The sequence below is a fragment of the Argopecten irradians genome, chromosome 7 (genome assembly GCF_041381155.1).
Source record: "Argopecten irradians isolate NY chromosome 7, Ai_NY, whole genome shotgun sequence".
Taxonomy (NCBI): Eukaryota; Metazoa; Mollusca; class Bivalvia; order Pectinida; family Pectinidae; genus Argopecten; species Argopecten irradians.
Window position 1 is genome coordinate 17,315,072 of NC_091140.1, and position 22,180 is coordinate 17,337,251.

At 36.7% G+C, this 22,180-nt stretch overlaps 1 protein-coding gene across 1 annotated transcript; it reads right to left on the bottom strand.

The window, feature by feature from the left end:
• Positions 1–5,158: 5,158 nt before the first annotated feature.
• Positions 5,159–22,029, bottom strand: LOC138327721 (hsc70-interacting protein-like). The gene is made up of 13 exons (XM_069274038.1): positions 21,936–22,029; positions 20,291–20,416; positions 20,001–20,058; positions 19,737–19,824; positions 17,336–17,473; positions 16,445–16,529; positions 11,959–12,069; positions 11,438–11,540; positions 11,010–11,126; positions 10,511–10,718; positions 9,529–9,590; positions 8,313–8,462; positions 5,159–7,843 (listed from the first exon to the last, which is right to left on the bottom strand). Exons 2-13 carry the CDS (start codon positions 20,404–20,406, stop codon positions 7,841–7,843), a joined length of 1,239 nt encoding a protein of 412 aa, XP_069130139.1. The 5' UTR covers positions 20,407–20,416; positions 21,936–22,029; the 3' UTR covers positions 5,159–7,840.
• Between the last annotated feature and the right edge of the window lie 151 nt (positions 22,030–22,180).

The window sequence follows — 22,180 nt, forward strand, 5'->3', positions numbered from 1 at the left end:
GGTCCATTAATCCCATGGTTGATAGGATGTGGAAAACGCCTCTTCAAAGTTTAAAGAGTCCATATTTAATTTTCTTTGTCATTCCTGTACTTGATGTACGAGACCCTGAAAATTTCACTCACTGTAGTGTACTTCTTTCTATCTAGTATGCACCACACATTTTCATCAACCACCTGTGAGCGAGTCTTTCTCGTTATCCTACCTTTTCATCCACACCCAGTGGGCGAGTCTTTCTCTTTATCCTACCTTTTCATCCATGCTCTGTGGGAGTCTTTCTCTTTATCCTGCCTTTTCACCCATACCCTGTGGGTGAGTCTTTCTCTTTATCCTGCCTTTTCATCCATACCCTGTGGGTGAGTCTTTCTCTTTATCCTGCCTTTTCATCCATACCCTGTGGGTGAGTCTTTTCTTTCGATCCTGCCTTTTCATCCATACCCTGTGGTTGAGTCTTTCTCTTTATCCTACCTTTTCATCCACACCATGTGATCGAGCCTTTCTCTTTATCCACTTCATCCCACCCGTTGGAGTCTTTTTCTTTATTTGCATTTTCATACCCACTTTCTCTTATCCTACCTTTCATCAACACCCTGTGGGGAGTCTTTCTCTATATCCTACCTTTTCATCCACACCCTGTGGGTGAGTCTTTCTCTTTATCCTACCTTTTATCCAACATGTGATATCTTTTTTTTCCTTTTCATCCATACCCTGTGGGCGAGTCTTTCTCTTTATCCTGCCTTTTCATCCATAGACTGTGATCGAGTCTTTCTCTTTATCCTACCTTTTCATCCATACCCTGTGGGTAGAGTCTTTCTCTTTATCCTGCCTTTTCATCCATAACCATGTGATCGAGCCTTCTCTTTTCTCTTTATCCTGATCGAGCCTTTTTCTTATCCATACCATGTGGGCGAGTCTTTCTCTTTATCTTGCCTTTTCATCCATAGACCATGTGATCGAGCCTTTCTCTTTATCCTACCTTTTCATCCATACCATGTGATCGAGCTTTCTCTTTCCTCTTTTCATCCAACCATTGATCCTTTTCATCTTTCCACACCATGTGATCGAGCCTTTCTCTTTATCCTACCTTTTCATCCACACCATGTGATCGAGCCTTTCTCTTTATCTTACTTTTCATCCACACCATGTGATCGAGTCTTTCTCTTTTATCCTACCTTTTTCATCCACACCCTGTGATCGAGCAGTCTTTCTCTTTATCCTACCTTTTCATTTCATCCACACCCTGTGGGCGAGTCTTTCTCTTTATCCTACCTTTTCATCCACACCCTGTGGGTCGAGTCTTTCTCTTTATCCTACCTTTTCATCCACACCATGTGATCGAGTCTTTCTCTTTATCCTGCCTTTTCATCCATACCCTGTGATCGAGAGCCTTTCTCTTTATCCTACCTTTTCATCCCATACCATGTGATCGAGCCTTTCTCTTTATCCTGCCTTTTCATCCATACCATGTGATCGATCTTTCTCTTTATCCTACCTTTTCATCCACACCTGTGTGATCGAGTCTTTCTCTTTATCTACCTTTTATCCACACCATGTGATCGAGCCTTTCTCTTTATCCTACCTTTTCATCCATACCATGTGATCGAGCCTTTCTCTTTATCCTACCTTTTCATCCATACCATGTGATCGAGCCTTTCTCTTTATCTTGCCTTTTCATCCACACCCTGTGATCGAGCCTTTCTCTTTATCCTTACCTTTTCATCCATACCATGTGATCGAGTCTTTCTCTTTATCTGCCTTTTCATCCACACCATGTGATCGAGCCTTTCTCTTTATCCTACCTTTTCATCCACACCATGTGATCGAGTTTTCTTGATCTCCTTTCTCTTTATCTTCCTACCTTTTCATCCACACCCTGTGATCGAGTCTTCTCTTTCTCTTTATCCTACCTTTTCATCCTACCTTTCATCCATACCATGTGATCGAGTGTGATCGAGCCTTTCTCTTTATCCTACCTTTTCATCCACACCATGTGATCGAGCATCTTTCTCTTTATCCACCTTTTCATCCACACCATGTGATCGAGCCTTTCTCTTTATCCTACCTTTTCATCCACACCGTGGGTCGAGTCTTTCTCTTTATCCTGCCTTTTCATCCACACCATGTGATCGAGCCTTTCTCTTTATCCTACCTTTTATCCCAAGCTGTGGGCGAGTCTTTCTCTTTACTTTCTTTCATCCACACCATGTGATCGAGTCTTTCTTTTTATCTTGCCTTTTCATCCACACCATGTGATCGAGCCTTTCTCTTTATCTTGCCTTTTCATCCACACCCTGTGGGCGAAGTCTTTCTCTTTATCCTACCTTTTCATCCACACCATGTGATCGAGTCTTTCTCTTTATCTTGCCTTTTCATCCACACTCTGTGATCGAGCCTTTCTCTTTATCTTGCCTTTTCATCCACACCATGTGATCGAGTCTTTCTCATTATCTTGCCTTTTCATCCACACCATGTGATCGAGCCTTTCTCTTTATCCTACCTTTTCATCCACACCCTGTGGGCGAGTCTTTCTCTTTATCTTGCCTTTTCATCCACACCCTGTGGGCGAGTCTTTCTCTTTATCTTGCCTTTTCATCCACACCATGTGATCGAGCCTTTCTCTTTATCTTGCCTTTTCATCCACACCATGTGATCGAGTCTTTCTCTTTATCTTGCCTTTTCATCCACACCATGTGATCGAGTCTTTCTCTTTATCCTACCTTTTCATCCACACCCTGTGGGCGAAGTCTTTCTCTTTATCCTACCTTTTCATCCACCACTCTGTGATCGAGCCTTTCTCTTTATATTGCCTTTTCATCCACACCATGTGATCGAGCCTTTCTCTTTATCTTGCCTTTTCATCCACATCATGTGATCGAGTCTTTCTCTTTATCCTACATTTTCATCCACACCATGTGATCGAGTCTTCCTCTTTATCCTACCTTTTCATCCATACCCTGTGGGTGAGTCTTTCTCTTTATCCTGCCTTTTCATCCATACCCTGTGATCGAGTCTTTCTTTCTCTTTATCCTACCTTTTCATCCACACCATGTGATCGAGTCTTTCTCTTTATCCTACCTTTTCATCCATACCCTGTGGGTGAGTCTTTCTCTTTATCCTGCCTTTTCATCCATACCCTGTGGGTGAGTCTTTCTCTTTATCCTGCCTTTTCATCCATACCATGTGATCGAGTCTTCTCTTTCTCTTTATCCTGCCTTTTCATCCATACCCTGTGGGCGAGTCTTTCTCTTTATCCTGCCTTTTCATCCATACCCTGTGGGCGAGTCTTTCTCTTTATCCTGCCTTTTCATCCATACCCTGTGGGCGAGTCTTTCTCTTTATCCTGCCTTTTCATCCATACCCTGAGTCTTTCTTTTTCTGATCGAGTCTTTCTCTTTATCCTACCTTTTCATCCATACCTGTGATCGAGTCTTTCTCTTTATCCTGCCTTTTCATCCATACCTGTGATCGAGTCTTTCTCTTTATCCTGCCTTTTCATCCATACCATGTGATCGAGTCTTTCTTTCGATCCTGCCTTTTCATCCATACCCTGTGGGTGAGTCTTTCTCATTATCCTACCTTTTCATCCACACCATGTGATCGAGTCTTTCTCTTTATCCTACCTTTTCATCCACACCCTGTGGGCGAGCTTTCCTTTTTCTTTATCCATGTTCGAGCTTTTTCTTTATCCACCTTTCATCCACACCTGTGGGCGAGTCTTTCTCTTTATCCTGCCTTTTCATCCACACCATGTGATCGAGTCTTTCTCTTTATCCTACCTTTTCATCCATACCCTGTGGGCGAGTCTTTCTCTTTATCCTGCCTTTTCATCCATACCCTGTGGGTGAGTCTTTCTCTTTATCCTACCTTTTCATCCACACCATGTGATCGAGTCTTTCTCTTTATCCTACCTTTTCATCCAAACCATGTGATCTTTATCCTACCTTTTCATCCATACCCTGTGGGCGAGTCTTTCTCTTTAACTTGCCTTTTCATCCACGCTCTGTGGGTGAGTCTTTCTCTTTATCCTGCCTTTTCATCCACACCATGTGATCGAGCCTTTCTCTTTATCCTACCTTTTCATCCACACCCTGTGGGCGAGTCTTTCTCTTTATCTTGCCTTTTCATCCACACCATGTGATCGAGTCTTTCTCTTTATCTTGCCTTTTCATCCACACCTGTGATCGAGCTTTCTCTTTATCCTACCTTTTCATCCACACCATGTGAGCTTTCTCATTTTCCCAGTCTTCTCTTTATCTTCTTTTCATCTGTGATCGATCTCTTATCTGCCTTTTCATCCACACCATGTGATCGAGTCTTTCTCTTTATCTCTTTTCATCCAACCATGTGATCGAGTCTTTCTCTTTTCTCCTTTTCATCCACACCATGTGATCGAGTCTTTCTCTTTATCTTGCCTTTTCATCCACACCTGTGATCGAGTCTTTCTCTTTATCTCCTTTTCATCAACCATGTGATCGAGTCTTTCTCTTTATCCTCCTTTTCATCCACACCATGTGATCGAGTCTTTCTCTTTATCTGCCTTTTCATCACACCATGTGATCGAGTCTTTCTTTATCTCTTTTCCCACCTGTGCGAGTCTTTCTTTTATCCTACCTTTTCATCCAAACCATGTGATCGAGTCTTTCTCTTTATCCTGCCTTTTCATCCACACCATGTGATCGAGTCTTTCTCTTTATCCTACCTTTTCATCCATACTCTGTGGCGAGTCTTTCTCTTTATCCTACCTTTTCATCCACACCATGTGATCGAGTCTTCCTCTTTATCTTGACTTTTCATCCAAACCATGTGATCGAGTCTTTCTCTTTATCCTACCTTTTCATCCAAACCATGTGATCAAGTCTTTCTCTTTATATTGCCTTTTCATCCACACTCTGTGATCGAGTCTTTCTCTTTATCCTTCCTTTTCATCTAAACCATGTGATCAAGTCTTCCTCTTTATCTTGCCTTTTTATCCACACCCTGTGACCGAGCCTTTCTCTTTATCTTGCCTTTTTATCAATAGACTGTGGGAGAGTTTTCCTCTTTATCCTACGTTTTCATCCATACCCTGTGAGCAAGTGTTATATTTGACAGCAGTTCTTACAGTACAGAAAGCAGGATGATCACTTATCATTATTACAGTGATAAAACACAAGAGTCCAGGTCCCTTTTAAATCATTTACTTCTCAAAATTTAATACATAAAACAGAAATAATAATTGTATAAAATGGCAAAATTAAAAAAAATGACAAGAAGTGTTGCTAAGTAACTCCTATATCAGTCACTTAAAGACGGGGAGGTGTTTTGGACAGAATAGATTAATAAAACATGATTTTTGGAGAGAAGACATTATGTACCGTTTTTAAGATTATCTCAAAATCTTGTAAAATTAATGTGCTTAAAACGACTTTCTATAGTCATTGTTATCCAGTACTATAGATACAAACACCATATTGAACACGAGATCATCTTTGATGTCTTTCTATTAACCAATGTGTACAAAACAATTACAGTGAAACATTCAACTGGTATAACCAAAGTCAACTATTCTCTACAGCTAACACCCATAAAATCAATCATACGATAAACCAAATTATTTTTGCAGCGAAGTAATTAAGCCTTTTCCCGCGTTACAAATTCTTCACAATTCACAATGTTGAATTTTCATGATCAAGACCTCTTTGGTTCTATTTTTCATGAATTTGAAACATTTTTGCGTCAATTTTTTTCGTGATGCTTCATTGCCAGTGATATACGCGGAAAATTAAATCGCATACGAAAATAGGTTGGTGTACATTACTAGATGAAAATTCCACAGAACGTATACATTACATTAGGAGATACATACTGTTTACAGAGTAGGAAAAACAGATTTAAAATAAATGCTTTGTGCTTAATTCAAATGCTTTTCATGATCAGATAACAAAATATCAAATATGATCCAACTTTCTGCTTCAAAACTAAAGCTCAAAAATAAATAAATGCTTCATTCTAATAATAGTGGAAGGCTTAATGCACTTGCTCTAATTTTGATAATACTGGCTTAAAAATAACACTTCAGTGTTTCTGATTACCAAAGCTACACATAAGTGGCCAACTGTACATCATTTTTAATTTTTTATGAAAAACTTCCATATAATTAATTAATCAATAACTATCAATATCAGTATTGATTACAATCCTAATTTTCATCAAACAAGTTTCTTGGTCATTTCTAAAATATAAAAGCATGTTTTTTAACTCATTCATCCCTGTATACACATTTGAACTCTACTTACTCAAAGAATGGAACAGTTTATTATAAATTTTCAGGGATTATTGTGTTAAGTACATATATAATGTGTATACAGATCCAAGAATCATTTTGACTATCCTAATTTTGAATAGCATTCACACACGATAGAGCTGAATCAGAACTGGAGTGACTAGTATACCATGCTATATTAATTGACCCTTTGAAATTGTAGAAATATTCAAAGAAATTTTTAACAATATTGCATTTTTCTCTTAAACATTTTCATGTACATTGTATGTAACTGAAAATCAAAACAAGTAAATAATAACCAGAACAGCAAAATAAGTCTTTAACACAAACATATAATTACCGTATTTTCCGGATTATAAGCCACAACATTTTCCCCTGTAAAGCGGGAATAAAACTAGTAATCCAGTGCGAATATTGAAAGTAACTGGCATGCATATTAATACTCTCTCCCTAGTAATTGTTTCATCAATTTCTTGAAATTTTTTATTAGAAAAAGGAAAAGGAAAGTAAATCACGTTTTCTGACACAAAATCTTTCGTAAAATTGTTCATTAGACCCATGTCAATAACCAGTTATGGAATGTTGTGAACTTGATACCAATAACTTTGAAAGTAAAATTAGGAAAGCAGTAATTTGGTTACGGCAATAGATACATCATCAGATTTTCACTTTTCAGAAACAAATTCGTTAGTTTAGAAATGACAGATATTCAATTGTTTATGACTTTCCTAAAACAATCTTCAATAGATGTGCTATATTTTACAAACTTGGTATCTAAATATCACAATGGCAAAGAAAGAGCAAAAGTTTGAATCATCCAACTCTTATTTCTCAATCTGAAATGTTATACATTTTCTCTTATAACGCTAATACATTCAGTGTGATCTTAACATGGGGAATGACAAAGAAAATTGTTAAATATGCAATGACTTAAACAGGATTGCTGCAGGAATCAATTCATTGTGATGTGGGAGCTATGTGTAAAAGTATTGAAATAAGGGATGATATTTGGAGGCTAAAAATACACATGTATAACTAGCATGTATGCTAGACAATTAATGACATCGTGATTAAGTACACAAAACTCTAGCATAGTAAGCGCCCAAACTTCATTCTATAGAAAACCGACTTCAACATAAAATAAAATTAACCCCTTTGATACCACTAACATAAAATAACACATCTGTGTAGCATAAGGAAATGCTAGTATATCATACAATAATTCTGTTTATAACTTCACAACACTAATTCCTTACCACTAACGGACCGATTAACTCTTGCCCCCTACAATTATAGCATGTACATATATGGACAGAAACATTAAACTTATGTGTTGTAACGAAAATGTTAATACTTTAAGATTAAACTTAATACAGTATTACTGGATTCTTGTAAACACAATATTAAGAAACTAGTTTGGTTCTAATGTCTTGTGCATATAAAAAAAAGAATTAATGCATAATTCATTTTGACACATCGGTTGCGGAGAACCGTAGAACAAACATCTGCTATACCATCAGCCCTCTGGAGTTGTTGTACATCCACTAATGTCACCATCGATATATTGTTTTGTGCTGTACCTCACTGAAAAAAAAAATAGAAATGTTTGTAAGACATAAAATTCCTGTCACCATTTGTCAAAATGGGACAGGAAGTGACTGACCTGTTTCATGACTTGGCCACAGCATGAAAACAAATAAATAATTGTAAATACATAGGAAGAATTTGTTCTGCTAACAATTTTCATAGTAAAAATATTATGAATCAAAATGTTATTCAATAAAACTTAATACCATAAAGACTTGGTACAAGCAATAGGCAGAGCCATGAAGGCGATAAAATAACCTAATCACACAATACTAAAATCTCTAATTCACTATTTGCCACAAAATTAGCATACAAAAAATAATTTCCCATTCATCTATACACTATCATAACTTCCATATTACTCCAATCAATAAAGACTACAAAAGTTCATTTTAAAATCATTAAATCACAACTGAATGCGAAATCTGATCATAAGTGACTGTCAGACAATTTTTGTCCTACTAACCATGGGAGGAGCCCCTGGAGCTCTTGCTCCGCCTCCAAACTTAGAGCTCATCTTGTTGATAAGGGACTGGACCTTGGGGTTGTTCTGGTACTTAATAAGGTTCTCCGGGTGTTGACTGATGTCCTGGAATGCTGCAGCAACTTCTGGGTCCTATTGGAAATAGTAGACAGATAATACAATGATGAATAATGGTCATAGGCTTCAAGCCTCTATGTCCATATAATATCAATATACAGAATGGGACTATGAGTAATCTTAATGCTGAAATGACATTAGCGCAGGATATCATCTTTTGACGTCATTCCATCCTCAATAGAAACAATTTTGTCAGATATAACGTGGTACATGAACTCTTCCCTTTATTGGTTTACAATAACTTTCGTGAACAACTGTTCATTACTATCTGTGTAGTGTTTATATTTAAATTGTTATTTTCAAGTAGCTATCCAACAATATTTCAAATTGTTTCACATCTTTGGCATTGACATCATCTGGAGGTTGACAAGACAAAACATTAAATACTGTTAAACGTACATATTTGAGCCCATCCACTTTTAGCACAATATGGATTTTGAACATGTAACCACAATGATAAATTCAAGGATTTGTAACAATTTATATACAAACATGTACATACATATACAACATATAGAAATGCAATTAGTGCAGTCTCTTTTAAATGCAAGGTTTTGTTTGCAAGGAAAACGTTAATAATATACATATTAAAGAGAGCTTTACATGTTCATTTACATAAGTACAAATGTTTTGTGTAATGAATACATTTAAACCTTTTGAATTCATAAAACTGAACTTAAAATACAAAGTCGTATTTTTATAGAAAGAAACAAAAAGTATTTATTTTTTCTTGTTTTTCTTTTTTTTCCTCTTTTTTAGAATGCTAATAACACATTAAAATTTGAAATATACTTCCCTTCACATATGTCTTTTCACAGTTAAAATTTACAGTTTTTTTATTCTTTTGAAATAATTTCCCAATTTTAGGAAAATTCCTTAATAATTAAAAATCCTTTCTAGGAATGCATTACAGAAATTAAAAGAACATTCTCATTTTTCCTTAACTTTTGTAATGTTTTCTTATGGAATTTTTTCCTTAAATTGGGAAATGTTCATGAAACTTCTCATAGAAGCTTTTTACATTTCAGACTAAACACCAAATTGTAAATCACTTCTCTCAATAGGCCTACAGACTACTTACAGAGAAAGCTTGTACAATCTCAGGATCATTGAGTATGCTAGAAAGATCTGGACCACCAGCACCTGTTCAGGACAAACAAGGAAATATGATCAGCCTAGGATCAGTTGTTCAAAAGGTGATTCTTTCATTCTTTATCTACCTGTCCATTTTCAAGATTACACATATAATCACAAATGTTGCAGCAAACGAGAAATGAAATTTTTACTAAATAAGTAATTAAGCTATCACCTTTTGAACAACTGGGCCCAGGCCATTTGATATAAATTTTATTATACAAAAGCATGTTTTGATAAATTTTCACACATTAATGAATACAAAACTAAGAAATTACATGGAATTTAAGAGATTCCGTACATTGTCTGTCTCTAATCCCTAACCAAAGTTGATTTTGCAAAGGGCTAATCCAACACTAATCCAAAATTATGAAATTAACTCACTTCTATACACTAGGAATGGCTATAAAAAGGTCAAGTAATCCACTTTTGTAAAGAGACAAAACACCAATATACTACAGCCTCCCAAAACAATTTGTACAGCGGAGGCTGTCCTTAATAAGGCATTAAACCCAATCAACCGAACATGGGCCCAGGATTAACTGAATCAAGTGTAATGCCATGAAGACCAATGAAGTATTCATCAGCTTCTAGACAGTTGCATAGTATGGCATAGATTTACTATCACTGTCGTTTATAACCACCCTTAGACTGTGTTATAGCAAAACTGAAGGTTCCATGTGAAACAGATAAGACACATAGATTTAGTTTGGTATATTGATGTACATCAAAAGAATCGAAAAATCCTACGCTTTAGTTGACTTCAAGGATTTGAAGTTGGGCGTCGTTCTCTCTGTTCTCTTCAAAGGAAGTCTCTGCAGGCCTGTGATTGGTCTTTTTTTCCCACTACTATGAGATAACCCAGAAATGGACATCATGACAATAATATTAACCCCTGGATTATTGAGGATGATAGACTGGTAACTTACCAGCCCCAGGGAATCCACCAGGAAATCCTCCTGCTCCACCTCCAGCCCCTGGCCCAGGGAACTGACCCGCCCCAGGGAATCCTCCTGCCCCAGGGAATCCACCAGCTCCTGCCCCAGGGAATCCCCCAGCACCACCAGCTCCGGGAAAACCTCCGGGGAAGCCCCCAGGAAATCCTCCAGGTGAACCAGTGTTACCTGTAGAGCTTTGCTGCAAGGTAAATTTCACAAATTATTGCAAACCAACTAGTTTTCATGTAGGATTCATTTAAGTGTTCAGACAAACATTATATTAGGCAGCAGACTGTAAGTTTCATAAATTCATACATACTAGTAAGAAACTATTGCAAATGAAGATTAAAAACAATTCTGTAAGACATTAATGTGATATGATGCAAATGTTATCTAGAATGGAAATTCTTGTAAGAGTTATAATAAAAGATAAATCAGGTAAGATCTTCAACTTAAAATGTGCAAAAAACAAAAACTAACTTTGAATTACCTGTTTTTGTCTTTCATATTCTTCCTTTGCCTTGCGTAATCTTTCCTTGCGGGCTTTAATTTCTTTTTCTTCCCTTTTCCTTTCATACTTTCTTTTATGTTCCATAATTTTCATAGCCTAAATAAAGCGACAATTGTGATAACAGAATCGTCCCGCTGAACGAATACTTTACTTTATTGACTTTAAAAGGTATCTAAATATGAAATTTCTTCAATATATTAAAATCTGATTGAACCTAATGAACGAAGATCAATTTTCAATACCCTTCTTTTTCTGATTTGGTATTTTCATTGATCCTGATGACGGGACCATGATGCGTCAACATCAACATGTATTTCGGTAGTCATTCATATTTTTTATGACAGATCATGTATATATATCTATGATTTTTTAAATTCTTTATTCATCAGTTTAATAATTTTACTAACATTAGGTTTCACAGCATGGAGAAGTTCATCAGCAACATCATCAAAATCAAGTTTACACGCCATGGTGAGGTCGTGGTAGGACTCTTCATACTTCCCTAGCATCCTGCCGATAAAGGGTAATATATACATCACCAACTTTCAGAGACCTACAGCACATCTTTATCCAATAAAAGATATTGTTGATATAAATGAGGTTTAAATATCCTGTCTTTACATATCAGAGAGTTGTCTGCGCCTTGTGCATAGATATTGATAGTAACGTAATTTTTATAAAAAATTCCTGACTTTACAATCATTACCAATATGCAAGTGCAAATAACTCTGAATTAATTGTTAACAAAATTTAAATTGGTAAATTATGTAAACTTATGTAAAAATGCCAAGTGAAACATTTTAAATAAAGCATTCATAAAGTACTAGATAAAATATTTCAAATAAAAGTACAGTGCCAGATGTAATATTTTTGTAAGTTTTTATAATGTTTTAATAACTAGCACCAATATCTGCAATAATTTACATACTTGTAAGCATTGCCCCTCCATTTGTAGGGCTGGGCTGAATCAGGGTTCAGAGATATGGCCTTGGTACAATCATGTATGGCCTTCTTCGGCTTCTTCATTTTGATGTAAATGCTGAAACAATAGAAATGGAACTTTAAGCCTACTATCTAAGTTAATTGCAATAAAAGCTCAAAATTATATTTTTCTCAGTGACTTTAAACAGTGCATATTCAATTGTTAGGAGCAGGACAACACATGTACACAGAACAAACAAGAGGGCCTGTATCGCTCACCTGGCTTTTTTTAGTAATTATCACAAAGACTCCTACAATTAGAAAAATTAGCAAAATTGACTCCAAAATTTGTTTAATTTTGAATCACAACCATAAAATGATGCTATAGATACCATACAAATATGATATCTAATACATAGGTTCATAGAGGAAGTAATTAATGTGAAAATAGTAGCCTAATTGACCTTTTTGTCACCATGTCTAAGGCCCTGGGGGGTCAGCCCTATGATTTGTACAATTTCAAATCCTAACCCTATAAGGATGCTACCATTGCATTATGAGTGCTCTTCCATGGTTGGTTGCAGAGAAAAAGTCGTTTATATGGAAATAGCCAAATTGATATCTTTTGACCCCGTCCCTCAGCACCACGGGTGGTCAGCCCCATAATTAGTACATTTTTCAATCCCCACCCTACAAGGATGCTACAATTACATTATGATTGCTATCCCATGCTTAGTTTCAGAGAAGAAGTCATTTATATGGAAATAGCCAAATTGTTCCCTTTTGACCCTGCCCCTTCAGGCCCCCAGGGGGTCAGCCCCATCATTTGTACAATTTTGATCCTATAAGAATGTTACCATTGCATTATTGGTGCTATCCCATGCGTAGTTTCAGAGAAGAAGTCGTTTATATGGAAATAGCCAAATTGACCTATTTTGGCCACGCCCCTCAGCCCCCAGGGAGGTTCAGCCCAATCATTTGTACAATTTTCAGTGAGTAAGGATTCTATCAGTAAAATTTTGTTGAAATCGGACCAGTGGTTATGGAGAAGAAGTCAATTATTGACGGCAGACATCGGAGAGATTTCAAAACCTTTACAATCTTCGAGAGGCAAACAAAGAAGGGGAAGTAACCCACACCAGCAAAATGTCTTATTAAAGTTCTCTCAATGGTTCTTTCAGCAGAGCTCCTTTAAACAAGAGATCGCAGAGGGATCTTGGCGCCCACCAAAGAATGATCTATATTTGACAAAGGAAAGATGGATCTTTTCTGTACTTTTTAAACTTTTTCAAACATACTACGGTACATATAAAATTTGAGACAGATTGCTTCAGTACCTTTTGAGTAATAGCGGTAACAAACTTCAACTATCAAAATCCAAGATGACTCCTTGGCGGCCATCTTGTTGATCAATTGGTCCCAAATCACAATATGCACAACTAGGGCCCTAGGGAACCTACATGTGAAATTTGAGAAAGATCCATTCAATACTTTCTGAGAAATAGCGATAACAAACTTTGAATATAAAAATCCAAGATGGCTGCCTTGCAGCAATCTTGTTGACCGATCGGTCCCAAATCACAATATCCACAACTAGGGCCCTAGGGGATCCTACATATGAATTTTGAGACATATCCCTTCAGTACTTTCTGAGAAATAGCGATAACAAACTTTGAATAACAAAATCCAAGATGGCTGCCTGGCGGCCATCTTGTTGACCGATCTGTCCCAAAATGCAATATGCACAACTAGGGCCCTAGGGGAACCTACAAATGAAATTTGAGACAGATCCCTTCAGTTCTATCTGAGAAATAGCCATAACAAACTTTAACTATCAAAATCCAAGATGGCGGCCATCTTGTTCACCGATTGGTCCAAAAAAGCAATATGCACAACAAGGGCCCTAGCTAGGGGAACCTACATATTAAATTTGAGAAAGATCCCTTCAGCACTTTTTGAGAAATAGGGATATCAAACCTAAATTATCAAAATCCAAGAAATCTGTATGGCACAACTAGGGACCAAGGGTACCCTCCATGTGAAGTTTGAACAAAATCCCTTCAGTAGTTCTCAAGAAATATTGATAACAAACTTCAACTGCCAAAATCAAAGATGGCTGCCTGGCGGCCATCTTGTTTTTCTGATCAGCCTCAAAATCTGTATGGCACAACTAGGGACCAAGGGTAACCTCCATGTGAAGTTTGAACAAAATCCCTTCAGTAGTTCTCAAGAAATATCGATAACAAACTTCAACTGCCAAAATCAAAGATGGCTGCCTGGCGGCCATCTTGTTTTTCTGATCAGCCTCAAAATCTGTATGGCACAACTAGGGACCAAGGGTAACCTCCATGTGAAGTTTGAACAAAATCCCTTCAGTAGTTCTCAAGAAATAACGATAACAAACTTCAACTGCCAAAATCAAAGACGGCTGCCTGGCGGCCATCTTGTTTTCAGATCAGCCTCAAAATCTGTATGGTACAAATATGGACCAAGGGGACCCTCCATGTGAAGTTTGAACAAAATCCCTGTAGCAGTTTTTAAGAAATAGTGATAACAAGCATTGTTTTCGGACGGACGATGGACGACGGACGGCGGACGACGGACGATGGACCACGGACGCAGGGCGATTTGAATAGCCCACCATCTGATGATGGTGGGCTAAAAACAAGAGGCCCAAAGGGCCTTAACGGTCATCTGACTACCTTGGCAATAGTAAAATTAATTATATATGGTGTCACTTTGTCAGGACTATGTCAGGATCATTTTCAATTTCTTTCAAAATATGTTATTTCAAACAAGAGGCCCAAGGGCCTTAACATAAAGCAAATTAATTAGATATAGTGTCATGGTAGCCATCTTCGATTTTGGATCAACCAGAGATGTAATAATACTTTGTTGGGACCACGTCAGGATCATTTCATGCAAGTTTCAGCCAAACCGAACCAGTAGAACTCGAGAAGAAGTTCAAAATGTGTTTTCAAGATGGCGGCTGTGGCAGACATCGTGGATTTTGGATCAACCCGAAAAATAACAACACTTTGTCAGGACCATGTCAGGACTATGTCAGGATCATTTCATGCAAGTTTCAGCCACATGGCACCGGTAGAACTTGAGAAGAAGTTCAAAATTTGTTTTCAAGAGGGCGGCTGTGGCTGCCATCTTGAATTCTGGATCGATCCGAAAAATAACAACACTTTGTCGGGACCATGTCAGAATCATTTCATGCAAGTTTCAGCCAAATTGCACCGGTAGAACTTGAGAAGAAGTTCAAAATGTGTTTTCAAGATGGCGGCTGTGGCACCAGTAGAACTTGAGAAGAAGTTCAAAATTTGTTTTCAAGTTGGCGGCTGTGGCGGACATCTTACATGTCAGATCAACCTGAAAAATAACAACACTTTGTCGGGACATGTCAGGATCATTTCATGCAAGTTTCAGCCAAATCACACCGGTAGAACTTGAGAAGAAGTTCAAAATGTGTTTTCAAGATGGCGGCTGTGGTGGCCATCTTGAATTTCAGATCAACCCGAAAAATACCAACACTTTGTCCGGACCATGTCAGAATTATTTCATGCAAGTTTCAGCCAAATTGCACCGGTAGAACTTGAGAAGAAGTTCAAAATGTGTTTTCAAGATGGCGGCTGTGGCGGCCATCTTATATGTCAGATCAACCTGAAAAATAACAACACTTTGTCGGGACATGTCAGGATCATTTCACGCAAGTTTTAGCCAAATCACACCGGTAGAACTTGAGAAGAAGTTCAAAATGTGTTTTCAAGATGGCGGCTGTGGTGGCCATCTTGAATTTCAGATCAACCTGAAAAATACCAACACTTTGTCGGGACCATGTCAGAATCATTTCATGCAAGTTTCAGCTAAATTGCACCGGTAGAACTTGAGAAGAAGTTCAAAATGTGTTTTCAAGATGGCGACTGTGGCGGCCATCTTGGATATCGATCGACCCGAAAAATAACAACATTTTGTCGGGACCATGTCAGGATCATTTCATGCAAGTTTCAGCCAAATCGCGCGCACCGGTAGAACTTTAGAAGAAGTTCAAAATTTGTTTTCAAGATGGCGGCTGTGGCGGCCATCTTACATGTCAGATCAACCTGAAAAATAACAACACTTTGTCGGGACATGTCAGGATCATTTCATGCAAGTTTCAGCCAAATCGCACCGGTAGAACTTGAGAAGAAGTTCAAAATGTGTTTTCAAGCTGGCGGCTGTGGCGGCCATCTTGGATTTCGGATCGACCCGAAAAATAACAACACTTTGTCGGGACCATGTCAGGATCATTTCATGTAAGTTTCAGCTAAATGGCACTGGTCAAACTTGAGAAGAAGATTGAAATGTGAAAAGTTTACAGACGACACACGGCGCATGGCGCACGACGATGGACGAAGCATGATGGCTATAGTTCATCCTGACCCTTCGGGTCAGATGAACTAAAAAAAAAGAGTTGTACTTAATGCAGGAGTAAATCTCTGACTTACCTGGCCCTTTTAGCGTAAAGAAGAGCAGACATCGGGTTGGATTTGATAGCCTCTGTGAACTTTCCAACAGCCTCTTCAAAATTACCTGACAACAAAATAATACATTACAATCTAGGACCAATGGCTTAGGGTTTGAACTTCACGTTAAAGATTTTGTTATAAAATATCTGCTTCAAAGAAATCCCACCGCTGCCACCAGTGTTATAAAATATTTGATTCGTAATTCCATAATCCTTTGGGATTTCTTTGATACCACCCAACAAGAGGCCCAGAGGGCCTGTAATGCTCACCTGGTTTGTAATGCCAAGTAATATTCTGAATACGGGTTCATTGTTTCTTTTCTGAAGGAATTTGAATATTTACCTCAAATTCCCCTGTTGGACCCCACCCCTCCTGCCCCCAGGGGGTCAGTGTCAAAATTTATACCAGGTCTGTTCCCCTTCCCCAAGGATGTTTGTGGCCAAATTTGGTTACAATCCATGCAGAACTCTAAGACAAGTAGGGATTTATAGGATTTACCTCTATTTCCGCTTTTGGGCCCGCCCCTCCTGCCTCAGGGGATCAGAGCCAAAAGGAGGTGTTGCATGGCATGAATATTTACCTCCAATTCCCCTATTGGACCCCACCCCTCCTGCCCCCAAAGGGTCAGAGCCAAAATTTATACAAGTTCTGTTCCCCTTCCACAAAGGATGATTTGCGGCCAAATTTGGTTACAATCCATGCAGAACTCTATGACAAGTAGCAATTTAGAGGAAATGTTGACGGATGGATGGACTGACGACGGACGCCGCGCCATGACATAAGCTCACTGGCCCTTCGGGCCAGGTGAGCTAAAAATTTAAAACTGACAAGAGACGATCATAACTTATTCAAACTAATGGTTAAACTTACCATCCGACATTGCTGCCATGGCTTCTGATCGCTTGTCATTTGCTGCGTCCATCATCTCTTCAGTAACCTCAATGGTTTCATCACCGTATTCTGGTAGCTCCTCATCATTATCTTCTATTACATCGGACAGGTCTAATTCTATAAATAGAAAGCATCCATGTTATGTAAATCTATAAATAGAATATTGTTCATGTATAAAAAATAAAAGATATCTATGATGTTTTAAGATATATGGTCATAATTTCATAATACATTTGTATGTATTTATATGGTATCTCTTTCCTGATCAGTCCAAAAAAAGAAGCTTGTTTTTTCTGCAATTTAAAAAAAAATTCAAATCTACTTTTTCACCAGGGCCTGTTCTCTGGTTTGACAAATGGTGTCCCGGCTTTTTGAATTGGGAATTTAATTTTGAGTCAAATAAGCATGCTATGATTTGTATATAAATACAATTATTTAGTCATATTGAATAGTTTTAAATCTACACACATTTTGTAAATTAGAAGTATCAATTGGGAAATTTAGCTACCAATTGGGAATAAGTATGGCCATTTTTCAATTTGGAATGGTACCTTATGTCAGCCCCAATATGCACTACAGAATAAACTCAGTATAACTACCAATAAGGCCATTCCAATTTGATTTCTTGTTCTTCGGATTTTGGGATTTTAAAATAGGAGCGAGCGAGCGAAATTTTTTTAATTCTAAAATATTTTGAAAGCGGAAAAAATTGGAGCGAGCGAATATTTTCACAATATTTTTTATCAGACTTTTATGTTTATTTCTTGAAATAACAATTACTAGTAATAACCGAGTTTTTATGTTAAAATTTGAGTTTTGCTGTTTTCTTCAGTGTTTCAACATTCATAACTGTATCAAAGATGTAAAAACAAGGAAGTCTAACGTTAAGGTATTTGTGCAGCTATTGAACATATGCTATTACACAAAATGCTTTCAATGCACGATATACATGTATTTCAATTTTAAGACAAATCTTGCCAATTTCAACATTAAATAGCAATGTTTAATACTATTTAAGAAAATAGTCAAGAAAGTTTAACTTCTTGTCAATAATTTAAATAATTAATTTGCTGTTGACAGAGCTATCAGCAAAAACCAACAAACTAATAGAAACAATCAGGGATTAGCATTAATGGAAAATATTTAAACCAATAAAACCTCACCTGACATGTACATTCTTTCTTAGTTGTCACATAATATTGTATGGAACTGACTATTTTTGTTTAGCAAGTTTCTAACTTAGCTGCTCATACTTTGAATGAGATAATGCATATGTTTATAAATGTATAACTACAACAGTGTAAACAACAACATAATTCATTTTAATCACATTAATTAATTGTCTCTAAAAAGTATATTTTTTAAAAAAAATATATGGACAGTACGGCTCAAAAGTTTATCAGCATTCATATCATAAAAGAAATATTCTAAATTTATTATTTATGATTTACTCATGAAACACTTTGAGTAAATCAAACGCAAACATTCATATAACCTATCAACACAAAAATGAAAGCAAATGTATGTTATATTGTCGTAGAAAGTAACACTAAAGTAACATTAAGTTTGGATCTCAGTAAAATGTGTAATTTACTACCGATGTTAATTTGACCGAATAGCAGACGAATCGTCACCTAGCTAGCTGTTACTAAGTCATGCAGGCAAAACATGTTTGCAAATGCAAACTATGTTGGCCACGTGTCAAAATTCACACTGACCAGGTCTTAAGATATAAGACAACTGAGGTGTTAATTAATTAGCGATTGCCTTCAAATAATGGACATGCTTAAATACCGTTATTCGTTCGAACGTCGGCCAGTCAAATCACCTGTCATGGTCGCCATTTTTAAAGTGAGATCGAACGCAAAGTCTTTTAAAAGAGTTGCAGACATCGGCAAATACAGACTGAAATCGGGACACGTCCTATTAAAAAGTATGCGTCCCTCAGTCTCTACCTCAAAGTACCACTCTGTCTGCACGTGGTGGCGGAAAAACTTGACATTTCTGTTGTTGTAAAGGTTTGCAAGACGCTTGCGTGTTTGAAGACACAATGTATGAATAATTCAAACATCTGAGTGACCAGGAAACGATGACTAGTAAAAATGAACCCTAAAATTTGCCCGGGTTCGTCAGATTCCCAGACAAAAAAATGAGGAGCGGTTAAAAAATTATTTTATTTTTATTTCGTTTTCGGAAAATAGGAGCGGGAAATCTGATGAACGAGAAATCAAATTGGAATGGCCTAATTAAGTTTTTTTCATATGTTAACCTTATTATTGAAAAGGTTTTAATGACTGTGCTAACAACTTCATTAAATATTACATATAATCTCATGAAAACATTTGTGAAGTTATTTCTAATGATGCTACAGTATCTTTACCTAAGTCACTCTCCTCACTCTCTGGCTCTTCCTCAGGCTCGGTGGCTGGTTCTGGGGTCGATGTAGGTATCTCCTCTGGTTCTGGGGACTGAAACATTTCAGGAAGTCATGATAAAGATCATTTTGGGCTTAAAAGGTTATTGATCAGAAAATAAACTTAAAATTTTTAATGATTCAGAAAATGCATTGGATTGTCTCAAAGATATAGAGAACAGCATACAATCATAATCACCATTGAAAGATAATTTTCATTAATTTAATTACCTCAGATTTCTCTGGCTTTGGGGGACTTTCCGGTTTCTTTGGTAACGTAGCATTCATGCTGAAAATAATTTCATTTATAGTAAACATTACATAGAAAAGTATTACAGTTCTGGAATTATTGATATCATGCTCAACACTAATTTCTACAGGTTTCAAATACTGAAATAGCACAAATTGTCAGAATATTATTGTAATATTAGTTTTACAAACATTTCTTGCACTTTATATAACAAGTGTTAATACTTTAAAGTTATTTAACATTTATGAACTTAAGATGAATAAAGACATACCTTTCCAACCAGTCCTTGAAAAATTTAAGCTCAGGAGAGTACAGGATACTGGCATTTGTCTTGACCATCTCTACAAACGCCCGTAGGAGTTGTAGCTCCTTGGCTGGTAAGCTCATCTTGATAGGTCTGGAGAAAAACAAACCCCATCATTAGAGATTAATATTAAATGATTAAGTTTTTTAACTGTTTTGTTTCAGAAATGTAGTGGGCCTTTGATTAAAATAAAGCATTACCATGTAAGAGGTATTTTCTTACATGATTTGTTGTCTGGAGGTCAAGCATAAGTGTAATTGAAATTTCATTTTTAGGATTGATTTTGTGTGTGTATGTGTGTGTGTTTCTGTCTTGGGGATTGTTAAAGGGACAATTCAGTCTTAGAGTACATTAAAATTTGCACATATATCGGAAACAAACCAGTTCTAATAGAAATTTGATTGGTTGGTTTTACTGTGATATGCCAGAAAAGCCCGCACTGTAGTGAACTTTATGTGAAATGTTCAAACTTGCTTTCTGTCTGCCATTACACATATTGGTCAGATGACTTGTATGCCGAATCCTGGCCCTTGCCAGTATAGTAAAGACATTTTTGTCTAGAACTTCTCAAATTGCTCTTACAGTAGTGTGTTTACTTTATTAGATGCATGTTCTTGTCTAAAAATAATTTCATCAACTTCTAAGTGGTTATACATTGCATTTGTTTAATGTGCATAACTTTGGCTCGGGTATGGGTAGAGCGTACCTGTTAATTGTACCTGCTTAATCATATTGATCAACGATTTGGAATTTCAAAAGTATCAATCAAAATACTTAACAATGTTGTGGAATTTGTCAATATTTCTTGTTATATGTTTCATAAGAAATATAGAACAATACAGTTATGTCATATTTTGCTTCATGGTTATGTAAATGAATTAGCTTCACTGAATTGTCCCTTTAAGTCTATATTAAAAGTATGAAATTGATTACAAGGGCATTTGATAATTTCTTAATGCATCATCATGCAAAATCAATATTGTTGTCGCATATTAAATTCCAAAACTCTATGTCTGATTCACCGGCGTTCTTGCTCCATTAAGGATAATGGGACTTATTTCTGAATAACCCTGTTGATAGAAAGGAAGAAGACAGAGTATAGAGATTATTGGTATTACATATGTTTACCCAGTGCAAAAAATCACTTGTGGATCAGTTCTTCAGATTAATTATTTGGGGTGCATAAACTTTAGAAACCAAATAAAATGACACTGTTTAATTTTCACAATCATGATTAGATCTGGGCCATTATCATGACTCCCTGACAGACAGACCATTGGAATTTGCAGAGTGGTGTCTGCAGCACTCTGCATGTGCATATAGTCACATAGGCTAGCTACACATTTTACTTTATTCAAAGTAATTTCATTTTGATAAACAAGAAGATTTTGTAATGACATATATTTATAAGAAGTGTGCTAGTGGCTTAAAAGCTATACCAGTTGAGCTACAAAATTATCTCCCCTTGGTTAAAATTGCAGCATAATTTACGAAAATGTTCAGCCTGTTATTTATAAAAATTCACAATGCTACATATTTAGCAATTTATACTGCACATGGGACGGCTTCTATTGTGAACTATAAACTGTCACTGATATAACACCATCGTTACCTTCTGCTTTCACTTTACAGCAACACACGTGAGTAACGCCGACAGAATTTTCCAGCAATAAACCTCGTTCCCTAACGGAAGAAATATTTTTAACCGTGTCGCATATGCAAATAAAAATATCTGGTTTCGTTTTTAAAATAAAACATTTTAAAGCTATAAAAGTATATTATTTATCACAAACTTGATTAGAACAATCGATCATCATGCCAATTTATAGGTAATTTGCATTCTTAGGCCTAACGATT